Consider the following 12,155-nt stretch of genomic DNA (forward strand, 5'->3'; position numbering starts at 1 on the left):
AAAAAAAAAGAAATATGAACAGTGGTGGTGAAGTCCCAGAAACAACACATAAAGCTGAAAATAAATGAAAAAAGAAGGTGACTTCCCCATGGTGTCTGGAGCATTCTCATGTTCAGCAGCAAACGCTTGGAAGCAGGCAACTGCATCCCCTCCTCTGCAGTCCTGGTCCAGCTACTGGACTCTGAGTGACTAACAGGCAATCACAACAGTTCGTTCACTGTCCCACTCTCATTTCCTCTCTCCTTTCACTTCAGATTCCTGACACCCACCTCGTATCTATCTGCTTCCCACGCAGTGATGACCTTGATTCCATTTCCCAGTGCAGCAGGAAATAATCAGAGGACACCTTCTGCTTCCTCTGGCCCTCTCCTAGGCACTTCCTGTAGCCACCATGAATGACCTGGCTGTGCTCCTAAGGCCACATGATGCCAGAACCAGACCCATCCCTGGTAGCCAAGTTACAGACATAGTTCCAGCATCCTCTGTTGCTTGGCCACCTTCTCTCCTCCTCTGTATCATTCCCATCTGCCATGTCCCAGCAAATTTTTTTCATCCATCTTAACAAAATTGCAAAACTCTCCTGATCATACTTACCCAACTACTACTTCATTTCTTTCCTTCCCTTTACCGCTAACTTTTACCAAACTCAGGAGTCCCTCTCCACCCAGGCTCCTGACCCTGCTCCAATCAGGCTACTTCCCACTCTCTACAGATGGTGCTTTCTCAGCTCTCACCTGACCACCAGCAGCATCTGTCACCACTGTTCAGTTAAGTCTCCTTCAAAGACTTCCTGACCTACAGGACATCACACACTGGGTTTTTAGCCAACCCTGATGAATGTCTTCTGCTCCCTCATCTTTGCCTGGACCTTTTCTTGGAGTGCCCCAGTACTCAGAGCTGGAACTGTCTTGTTTCGACCTATTCAACTCCATCAGCATTATTATCGAATCTGGTGGCCTGGGTATCCTCTCTGCTGAAGGCTCCCATTCCCATATTTACACCTCCCAACTCTTCCCTGAACTCCAGGCTCACATATTCAACTGCCCACTTGACACGTCCGGGTGGATGTCTACCAGGCACCTCAAAGTTAACAAATAGAAACCCACTCCTCCTGCAGTGCCCCCAACAACGGCGACTACGTGCACCTCAGTGGTTAAGCCAAAAAACCTGCTGTAATTCCTTGATTTTTCCTCACACCTCACATGTCCAGTCTGTCTGCCAATCCTGTAGATTAGACTCCACCTTCTGGCCCATGAGAGACAATTACAGTAATAGAACTGAAGGAGCCGGGCGCGGTGGCTCAAGCCTGTAATCCCAGCACTTTGGGAGGCCGAGGCGGGTGGATCACGAGGTCAAGAGATCGAGACCATCCTGGTCAACACGGTGAAACCCCGTCTCTACTAAAAATACAAAAAATTAGCTGGGCATGGTGGTGCGTGCCTGTAATCCCAGCTACTCAGGAGGCTGAGGCAGGAGAATTGCCTGAACCCAGGAGGCGGAGGTTGCGGTGAGCCGAGATCGCGCCATTGCACTCCAGCCTGGGTAACAAGAGCGAAACTCCGTCTCAAAAAAAAAAAAAAAAAAAAAAGAACTGAAGGAAATGAATAATACGGCCAGCAAAAATTTAGAGGTGAGGCCGCACCCGGTGGCTCACGTTGTAATTCAGCATTTTTGGAGGCAGATGGATCCTTGAGCACAGGAGTTCATGAGCAGAAACCGTGCCACTGCACTCCAGCCTGGGAAACAGAGTGAGACTCTGTTTAATAAACAAAACACCCAAAAAAGCAGGGCTGGTTAGCTCAGTTCAGTTGGTTAGAGTGTGATGCTAATAAAAACCCAAAAAGCACTTAACCAACTATGATATAAAATGGTGGCTTTCACTGAGGAATAAACCTAAGGGGGGGATGAACATTTTTCATGATATACCTTTCTGTACCATTTTCCATAAACACGTATTACATTCTGTAGGACCTACGTAGTGGCTGGAGGAAGTGCCTGGGAGAGGGCCGAGAGCACTCATGTGACACACAAACTGCTCTTCCAAGACAACATCATGCATAGTCATTTGATATCACTGTTTTGGTGCAAGTCATTAGCAAAACTCTGAAAGAAAACAGGTTCTACCTCTTGCACAAAAACGTAGGATGCACCTGGATAGCTGGTTATGAAGTTCACAGCGGTAGTTTTCAGATGTTCCAGCAACACAATGGAACACAGAGGAGAAAAGTTCTGCATCGACCAACGCCTGTCATCTGTAAAGAGAAAAATAAACCACCTTAGAAGCAGTAATTTCATTACATTCCACAGCCTTTAGGACTGCCATCTCCTCGGCTAAACTACAAACCTTAGGAGAGTAGGCATTACAGCTGAGAGCCTTTTTCAGGGGGTCATATTGCATACTAAGGTCACACCTGGGAGGAGAAGTCAATCTAGGTTTGTCACATAATAACTTTGTGGACTTGAACAATTTTTCTTGTCTGTAAAATGGTGAAAATAACAGTATTCTCACTCTCAGGACCCTTGTACGGGTCTGTATAGATATATAGCAAAGTTCTCAGCACAATGTCTAGATCATAGTAAGCATGGAAAAATTATTAATTAGCCTTATTACAGTAGGTCCTCAGTAAATTATTACCCAGTTCTTTTTATTACCCAGGTTAAGATGAGATTTGAGCAACATCCGGGCTTCCCTTTTGAGTTCCTTCTTGCTTTTCTCAGGCATCGAGTAATGAAGTGCATTGATAGTCAGGCAAGAGTGGGTATACACAGAGAAGATGTCTTGGGCAGGCTGGCCTTGGCTGATGGTAAAACCAAATACCTGCACCTGGCCATAGAGGCAAGTCACACGACAGATGCCACTAAAAGTAAAACCCTAGCAGGGAAAGAAAACAGAAACAACAAATATTATAGATCCTGTCACTAAGGACTGAAAAGTTCTTTTTTTTTTTTTTGAGACAGAGTTTTGCTCTTGTTGCCCAGGCTGGAACGCAATGGCCCAATCTCGGCTCACTCAAACCTCCGCCTCCCAGATTCAAGCAATTCCCCTGCCTCAGCCTCCTGAGTAGCTGGGATTACAGGAATCCGCCACCACACCCGGCTAATTTTTGTACTTTTACTAGAGATGGAGTTTCTCAGGCTGGTCTCGAACTCCCAACGTCAGGTAATCCGCCCGCCTTGGCCTCCCAAAGTGCTGGGATTAAAGGCGTGAGCCACTGCAACTGGCCATGACTGAAACATTCTAAAATTTTAACTTGCTATTCCTACATCAAAAGGCAGGTAAGACCAGGCACAGTAGCTCACACTTGTAATCCCAATACTTTGGGAAGCTGTGTCAGGAGGATCACACAAGCCTAGGAGTTCAAGATCAGCCTGGGCAACAGTAAGACCTCTCTCTCTACAAAACATTTAAAATTTAGCAGGGGTGCAGTGGCATGCATCTGTGGTCCTAGCTACTTGGGAGGCTGAGGTGGGTGGACTGCTTGAGTCTGGGAGGCAAAGGCTTCAGTGAGCTATAATTACACCACTGCATTCCATCAATAATAAATACTGGGCCCGGCATCGTGGTTTACACCTGTAATCCCAGAACTCTGGGAGGAGGAGTTGGGGGAAATCACTTGAGGCCAGGTGTTTGAGACCAGCATGGACAATGTGGCAAACTCCCCTCTACCTGACCCCCACCCCCACCCCCACCATCTCTACTAAAATTACAAAAAATTAGCTGGGCATTTGCCTGTAATCCCAGCTACTCCAGAGGCTGAGGCATGAGAACCGCTCGAATCCAGAGGCAGAGGTTGCAGTGAGCCGAGATCATGCCACTACACTGCAGCCTGGGCAACAGAGTGATATTGTCTCAAATAAATAAATAAAAATTAAACAAACATTTTAGAAAGGGTATAGTCATAAAAAGGAACGAGATCATGTCCTTTGCAGGCACATGGATGGAGCTGGAAGCTGTCATCCTCAGCAAAGTAATTCAGGTACAGAAAACCTAACACAGCATGTTCTCACTTATAAGTGGGATTTGAACTATGAGAACACGTGAATACATGGTGGGTAACAACACTCTGGGGCCTGTGGAGGTCTGGGGGAAGGACATCAGGAAGAACAGCTAATGGATGCTGGGCTTAATACCTAGGTGAGGCATTGATCAGTGCAGCAAACCACCAAAGCACCCATTTACCTATGTAACAAACCTGCACATCCTGCTGCATATGCACCCCGGAACTTAAAAGTTGAAGAAAAATAGACAGGTGCAGTGGCTCACGCCTATAATCCCAGCACTTTGGGAGGCTGAGGCGGGCAGATCACCTGAGGTCAGAAGTTCGAGATCAGCCTGACCAATATGGTAAAACCCCGTCTTTTAAAAATAAAATAAAATAAAAAATAAAAAAGTTTAGGAAAAATAAAATAATTTAAAAAGGTAACTGATTTCCAAGTAACAGATAAGTAACGGATCACATTGTATTAGGTGACTATAACGTACTTTATTTATTGATTTAGTTTTTGAGACAGAGTCTCGTTCTGTCACCCAGGCTGGAATGCAGTGGTGTGATCTTGGCTCACTGCAACCTCCACTTCCTGAGTTCAAGCAATTCTCATGCCTCAGCCTCCCGAGTAGCTGGGATTATAGGCACACACCACCTTGCCTGGTTAATTTTTGTATTTTTCCGTAAAGACGGGGTTTTGCCATGTTGGCAAGGCTGGTCTTGAACTACTGACCTCAGTTCATCTGCCCACCTCAGCCTCCCAAAGGGCTGGGGTTACAGGTGTGAGTCATCCGTGCTCGGCCCGTACTTCATACATACATATATATATATATATATATATATATATATATATATATATATTTTTTTTTTTTTTTAAACTTTTCTTTTGGAGACAAAGTCTCACTCTGTCGCCCAAGCTGGAATGCAGTGGTGCAATACCTGCTCACTGCAACCTCTGCCTCCTGGGTTCAAATCATTCTCCTGCCTCAGCCTCCCTAGTAGCTGGAACTACAGGCGTGCACCACCATGCCTGGCTAATTTTTGTATTTTTAGTAGAGATGGGGTTTTACTACGTTGGCAAAGCTGGTTTCGAACTCCTGACCTCATGATCCACCCATCCTGGCCTCCCGAAGTGCTGGGATTATAGGCATGAGCCATTGCGCCTGGCATACGTACGTGCACGTGTGTGTGCGTTTTTTGAGACAGAGTCTTGTGCATACATATATGTGTGTGTGTGTGTGTGTGTGTGGTTTTTTTTTTTTGAGAGAGTCTTGCTCTGTCACCCAAGCTGGAATGCAGTAGCCATGCTCTCAGCTCACTGCAACCTCCGCCTCCCAGGTTCAAGTGATTCTACTGCCTCAGCCTCCCAAGTAGCTCAGATTACAGGTGTGTGCCACCACACCCAGCTAATTTTTCTATTTTCAGTAAAGACAGGGTTTCACCATGTTGGCCAGGATGGTCTCGATCTCCTGACCTTGTGATCTGCCCGCCTCGGCCTCCCAAAGTGCTGGGATTACAGGCATGAGCCACCGCGCCTGGCCTGTTTTGTTCTGTTTTTACTATTAAAGTCCCTTTCAGGGCAGGGCGGCCGGGCTCCCATCTGTAATCCCAGCACTTTGGGAGGCTGAAGCAAGAGAATCACTTCAGCCTGGCCAACATGGTGAAACGCCATCTCTACTAAAAATACAAAAATTAGGCCAGGTGCAGTGGTTCCCACCTGTATTCCCAGCACTTTGGGAGGCTGAGGCAGGCGAATCACCTGAGGTCAGGAGTTCGAGACCAGCCTAACCAACATGAAGAAACCCCGTCTCTACTAAAAATACAGAATTAGCTGGGCATGGTGGCACATGCCTATAATCCCGGCTATTCAGGAGGCTGAGGCAAAAGAATCTCTTAAACCCAGGAGGCAGAGGTTTGGGTGAGCCGAGACTGCCATGGCACTCCAGCCTGGGCAACAAGAGCGAAAATCCGTCTCAAAAAAAAAAAAAAAAAAAAAACCTCACAAAAGTTAGCCAGGAGTGTGGTGAACACCTGTAATCCCAGCTACTTGGGAGGCTGGGGCAGGAGAATCACTTGATCCCCGGAGGTGGAGGCTGCCGTGAGCTGAGATTGCGACACTGCACTCTAGCCTGGGCAACAAGAGTGAAACTCCCTCTCAAATTAAATAAAAATCGTCGGGCGTGGTGGCTCACGCCTGTAATCCCAGGACTTTAGGGGACTGAGATGGGCGGATCACCTGAGGTCAGGAGTTCAAGACCAGCCTGGCCAACACGCGAAACCCCATCTCTAGTAAAAGTACAAAAATCAGCCGGACATGGTGGCGAACACTTATAATTCCAGCTACTCAGGAGGCTAAGGCAGGAAGGGCGGGAGAATCACTTGAACCCGGGAGGCAGAAGTTGCAGTGAGCCGAGATTGCGCCACTGAACTCCAGCCTGGGCAACAAGAGCAAGACTCCGTCTTAGGGGAAAAAAAAAAGAAAGAAAGAAAAATAAAAATACAAAAACTAGCCGGGTGTGGTGACGCACGCCTGTAGTCCCAGCTACTCGGGAGGCAGAGGCACAAGAAGCACTTGAACCCGGAGGCGGAGGTGGCAGTGAGCGGAGATCGCACCGCAGCACTACAGCCTGGGTGAAAGAGTGAGACTGTCTCAAAAAAATAAATAAATAGGCCGGGCGCGGTGGCTCAAGCCTGTAATCCCAGCACTTTGGGAGGCCGAGGCGGGCGGATCATGAGGTCAAGAGATCAAGACCATCCTGACCAACATGGTGAAACCCCGTCTCTACTAAAAATACAAAAATTAGCTGGGCGTGGTGGCGCATGCCTGTAGTCCCAGTTACTCAGGAGGCTGAGGCAGAATTGCCTGAACCCGGGAGGCGGAGGTTGCAGTGAGCCGAGATTATGCCACTGCACTCCAGCCTGGCGCCTGGTGACAGAGTGAGACTCTGTCTCAAAAATAAATAAGTAAATAAATAAATAAATAAAAATAAAATAAAGTCCCTTTAGCTCTTAAGGCCTAGGGACCCCTTTACAGGGTACCTGTTACCCTGATGCTCAGGGGAGCCTAGACCACCAACAGGATGGACTTGAATCCGACTTGCAGCCGACTTAGGCCCTGGAAACCACGGTCGTCTCAGCCTGCAGCTCTCCTGGGGTTGCCTCTCCAGCCCTCCCTGCCCTCGGGATCTCCTGCCGGCCCCCCTTACTTACCTGTTCGACCGGCAGCAGCAGCAACGCGCGGCCAGGGCCCACTGGCCGCACCGGGGGGATGGGGAGGAGCCGGGGACAACGCGAGGAGGGTTCGAATTCGAATTCGGGTTCGGAGGCCGGGGTCGGGCTAGGGATCGGGCTGGGGATCGCGGTCTTGGGTCTCCGGGCCGCCGCCACGCGGGACACCTGGCGGACTCCCTCCCTCCAGTCCACGCCGGCAGCCTGGGCTTGCAGTAGTCGCCTCCGTAGGCGCCGCCGACTGCACCAACGCAGGGTCCAGAGCCGGCGGCGGGGTCGGCGGCTGAGGATGAGCTGGGGCCGGGCCTTTCTGGCCCGCAGCCAAGTGGAGAGGCAGGAACCCCGCTTGAACAGCCGCCCCGAGTCCGCCATGCTGGGCGCTCAGCACCTACCGCGCGAGAATCTCGCGAGATCCCATAGCTCCGCCCTGCGGCCCGCCTAGCTGCCGAAAGGAGCAGCCTCGGCGCCGCCAGCGCCCTCTGTCGGCAGCCTCCGGAAGCGCACTGGGAGGCTCCCGCCGGCCTGGTCGCGGGAGGTGGGGGTGGGGCCGGGGGGCTCCGCCACCCCACCGAGGACTCCGTTTACATTATGCAAATTCTCTACCCCAGCCTGCCGGGGAGAGAAAGCCAGAAACCTCGAGACCAGCCAAGGGCCACCTCTCCGGAAATCCACCCGGGATTTTATTTTTTTTCTCCTGCAGAAAAAGCTTTAGGATTGGCAGTTTAAACAAAACCTGTCTATTTGCATACCTTCGGTTTGCATGGATTTGTCTCGAAGTGAGCAACGCTGGGTAACCAGGCGAAAGTATAAGACGGTTGGCTCAGAATCTTAATGTTAGAAAACTGGAGACTGGGGGCAGGAGGGTGTCGACTCAAAGCTGTGTCTCAAAAACTGAGGCCCAGGTAAAAAGTTCTAAAACCTCACAACACCCGGAGAAGTTGTGTCCCAGCCTCCCGCCTCGCCCCAAAATGCCGGGACTTCCTTCCTGAGCCAGGTGAAGTCACTGACACCAGAGCGTGGACAGAACCCACAGCCGTCCAGAGGAAGGATCGCTGGGTGCCTCCTGCTTTGCATCAGTGCCTTGGTCCTGTCCAGTTCCTGAGTGGCACCGCAGGCCCGGAATGCCAAGGCAAACAGCCCTGCTGCAGCCACCGGGCTCCAGCCCCACCCCCTTCGGGGGCATGAAGTTAGAAAGCATTGGCTGCCGCCTTCTATTTAAGCGACTGGCCTCCTTAGGGGACACTGGTTGGCCATGCTGGGCGTGGGCGTGTGGCCAGGATGCTACTCCGCATAGCTCACCTGGCCGGCCTGCAGCTTTTGATTTCCTGCTGCCGGGCCTTTGCCTGCCACAGCATGGAGTCTTCTGACTTCAGCCTTCCCGGGGATTACCTCCTGGGAGGCCTGTTCCCTCTCCATTCTGGCTGTCTGCAGGTCAGGCACAGACCCGAGGTGACCCTGTGTGACAGGTGAGTGAGGGAGTCAGAAGAGCCACACTTGGTGGGTGGGTCCCATGGCAATGGAGCCCCTCTGGCCGCCATCCTCAACTAGGACCTTGTCTCTCTACTTTTGCACCTTGAACTGTCCCCAGCCCTTGCCCATCAATCCACATGCCACCTAAGTGCTGGCTAGACCTTCCTGGACACTTCAGCCAGTTTCCAATTATTTCATTCTCGCTGTTAGAATGGGTTGTATTATAATTCCATTGAAGTCAGTTCCTGGCTTTGTACCATACCTAGATGGCAAGGCCTAAGCAAGGGCAGTCTTTTCCCTCTTCTATTTTCTCTCCACTCCTACCCAGGTTCAAAGCTCCCTAGAGTCCCAGATGACTGTGAGGGGGAGACCCCATAAGTGCCAAGGCAGGAGTCAGGAGCCTCAGCCTATTGCCATATAAATAATGAAGAAGAATATAACTAGAGACATAACTGTGGTATTCATAGATGATCTAAGTTATTCATATGTGACCTTAGTTATTCTAACGTGAACTTATTCGTAGGTGATCTTAGTTCTTTTACTAATGCCTCTCAGGTCGCAAAGTGTGAACCTGGGGTGCCATTGTGAAAGGAATGACCCTAAGGCAAGATGCCTTAAGCCCTCTGTCACGCCCCTGAAAGGGCTGCTGGAGGGCGCCTTGGCTACGCAGCGGGAAAGCACCCGCTGTTTTGCAGGCTTCGGGAGGAGATGTCAGAAATGTCCCCTTCCCAGGAGGAGTTAGGAGAAAAACCCCCTCCTCCAAGCTCTTGCAGTGGGCCTGACGGCTGTCAGGGAGCCCCACAGACATCTGGGGGCTTAATTGTCTCTATGTGATGCAGTGCGTCATCGGTCATGTTCCACTTCTGCACCTGGTTCCTTTTTTCTTAGAAGAGATAATCAGTAAAAGTAATATAAATCTTAATGTCTTTGTTCTTTTCTGACAAGTATGGAAAAGTGCTGACGCATTCTGCTCCTTACCTCATCTGGGCAACTAGAAAGCCTTGGCTGGGCCCCCATCCCTATGTCACGTGGTGTATTTGACCCTATCACTGACCACCAATGCCACGCCCTACCTACCCTGCCCTCAGCTTTATACGAAATAAAAGTCAGAGTGTGGGGACGCTCGGGGCCACTGCAGGACTCCACGCTTTGGTTGGCAGTCCCTGGGCCCAGACTCTCTTTTCTCTATCTCTGTGTCTTGTGTCTTTTATTTCTACAGTTTCTTGTCTCCACACCAGCAGAGGGGGGCTCAAAGGACCCTGTATTGCTGGACCCTACAGATGACAAGTATGGTTCTCCATGGGGTGGGAAGGGAAGACACATCCCAGCAGATGCTTTAGGAGCTTAAAGATAAACTAGATTTAGAATGTGTCATTGCCTTGGTAATAAAAATAAAATAAAATAAAAATAAAAAGATAAACTAGATAAGGGCCAAGTGCGGTGGCGCACGCCTGTAATCCCAGCACTTTCAGAGGCCAGGTCGGGTGGATCATGAGGTCAGGAGATCGAGACCATCCTGGCCAACATGGTGAAACCCTGTCTCTACTAAAAATACAAAATTAGCCGGGCGTGGTGATACATGCCTGTAATCCCAGCTACTCAGGAGGCTGGGGCAGAAGAGTCATTTGAACCTGGGAGGCGAAGGTTGTGGTAAGCCAAGATTGCGCTGTTGCACTTCAGCCTGGGCAACAAGAGGAAAACTCTGTCAAAAAACCAAAAAACAAAAACAAAAAAACTGGATAAAGAGAACGGGCTGGGAAGAGAGGTTGGGTAGGGCAGGAGGAGGGAAGACCTGAAAACTGGCTTCAGATGCCTGAGGAACTGTCTCATACGGGAGGCACGAACCCTCCTTTGAGTGACTCAGGGTACAGAAGTGGTGGAAGCCATGGAAGACCCTTCTAACGAGCAAGAGGCTGGAAAGTGGAACAGGCTAGCACACTTTGTTGTTTGTTTGTTTATAGAGATGAGGTCTTGCTCCTCCCCCCGGCTGGAGTGTAGTGGTGCAATCATAGCTCACTGCAGCCTCACTTGGGCCTCACCCAGCCTCAAGTCATTCTCCTGCCCCAGCCTCCCAAGTACTTGGGACTACAGGCATGCACCACCACTTCTGGCTAATCTTTTTTTTTTTTTGAGACAGAGTTTCACACTGTCACCCAGGCTGTAGTGCAGTGGTACAATCTTGACTCACTGCAATCTCTGCCTCCTGGGTTCAAGCAATTCTGCCTCAGCCTCATGAGTGTAGGGTCCAGCCCTATAGGGTCCTGTGAGCCCCTCTCTACAGGAGTAGAGATGAGAAACCATGGAAACAGAAGACACAAGACACCAAGAAAGAGAAAACACAGTTTGGGCCCAGGGGTCCACTGCCAACCAAAGCGCAGAGTCCGGCAGTGGCCCCAAGTGTCCGCACACTCTGACTTTTGTTGAGTACAAAGCAGGGGGCAGGGTAGGTAGGGCGAGGCATTGGTGGTCAGTGATAGGGTCAAGTACACCACGTGTCATAGGGATGGGGGCCCAGGGCTTTCAAGTCCCTGAGATGAGGTAAGGAGCATAATGCGTCAGCACTTTTCCATACTTGTCAAGAAAGAATAAAGACATTAAGATTTATGTTACTTTCAGCCAGCGTGGTGCCTCACGCCTGTAATCATAACACTTTGGAGTCCAAGGCAGGTGGATCACCTGAGGTTGGGAGTTCAAGACCAGCCTGACCAACATGGTGAAATCCCGTCTTGGAAAAAAAAAAAAGATTTACGTTACTTTTACTGATTATATCTTCTAAGAAAAAGAGGAACCAGGTGCAGAAGTGGTCATGAAAGTGGACATGGAACGTGACTGATGAAGCACAGCATCACATAGAGACAATTAAGCCCCTGGGTGTCTGTGGGGCTCCCTGACAGCCGTCAGGCCCACCGCAAGAGCTTTGGAAAGCAGAGTTTTCTCCTAACTCCTCTGGGGAAGGAGATGTCTCGGCCATTTTAGATGTTTCCTTCCCTAGCTGGCTAAACGGCGGGCACTTTCCCAGCACTGGCGCTGCCGCACAGCCGAGGCGCCCTCCAGCAGCCCTTACACGGGTGTGACAAAGGGCTTAAAGCATCTTGCCTGAGTGTCACTTCTTTCACAGTGTCACCTTAGGTCCACACTTTGCAACCCGAGAAGCATTAGCAACATTAAAAGATTATAATGAGTATATATGTAAGCATCTATAGCTATGATAACCTATGTGATTATATTTCTAATTTCATCATTTATGTGGAAACAGGCTGAGGCTTCAGACCCTTGCCTCAGCACTTGCAGGGTCTCCCACCCACACCAAGTAGCTGGTGCTGCAGGCGTGCACTACCACGTCCAGCTAATTTTTTTGTATTTTTAGTAGAGACAGGGTTTCACCATGTTGGCCAGGATGGTCTCGATCTCTTGACCTTGTGATCCGCCCACCTCGGCCTCCCGAAGTGCTGGGATTACAGGCGTGAGCCA

General features: G+C 49.9%; 2 protein-coding genes across 3 annotated transcripts in view; one reads left to right on the top strand and one right to left on the bottom strand.

The window, feature by feature from the left end:
* The window catches only part of NOL9 (nucleolar protein 9), a 48,360-nt gene extending 40,683 nt beyond the window's left edge, over positions 1–7,677 (bottom strand). The window contains exons 1-3 of one of the 2 annotated variants that reach the window (XR_005195417.1): positions 7,197–7,615; positions 2,653–2,872; positions 2,125–2,252 (exon numbers count right to left, since the gene is read on the bottom strand). Coding sequence is in view for 1 of the 2 variants with exons in the window: in XM_017498306.2 (XP_017353795.1) it covers positions 2,125–2,252; positions 2,653–2,872; positions 7,197–7,586 (738 nt within the window). In the remaining variant the exon portion in view is untranslated. Of the gene's footprint in view, positions 1–2,124; positions 2,253–2,652; positions 2,873–7,196 lie in introns of both variants that reach the window. The other variant, XM_017498306.2, reaches the window with a different exon arrangement.
* An 815-nt stretch (positions 7,678–8,492) lies between these two features.
* The window catches only part of TAS1R1 (taste 1 receptor member 1), a 16,210-nt gene continuing 12,547 nt past the window's right edge, over positions 8,493–12,155 (top strand). The window contains exon 1 of the mRNA XM_017498313.1: positions 8,493–8,680. Coding sequence (XP_017353802.1) covers positions 8,493–8,680 — 188 coding nt within the window. The remainder of the gene's footprint in view (positions 8,681–12,155) is intronic.

The sequence above is a fragment of the Cebus imitator genome, unplaced genomic scaffold (genome assembly GCF_001604975.1).
Source record: "Cebus imitator isolate Cc_AM_T3 unplaced genomic scaffold, Cebus_imitator-1.0 Scaffold240, whole genome shotgun sequence".
NCBI lineage: Eukaryota > Metazoa > Chordata > Mammalia > Primates > Cebidae > Cebus > Cebus imitator.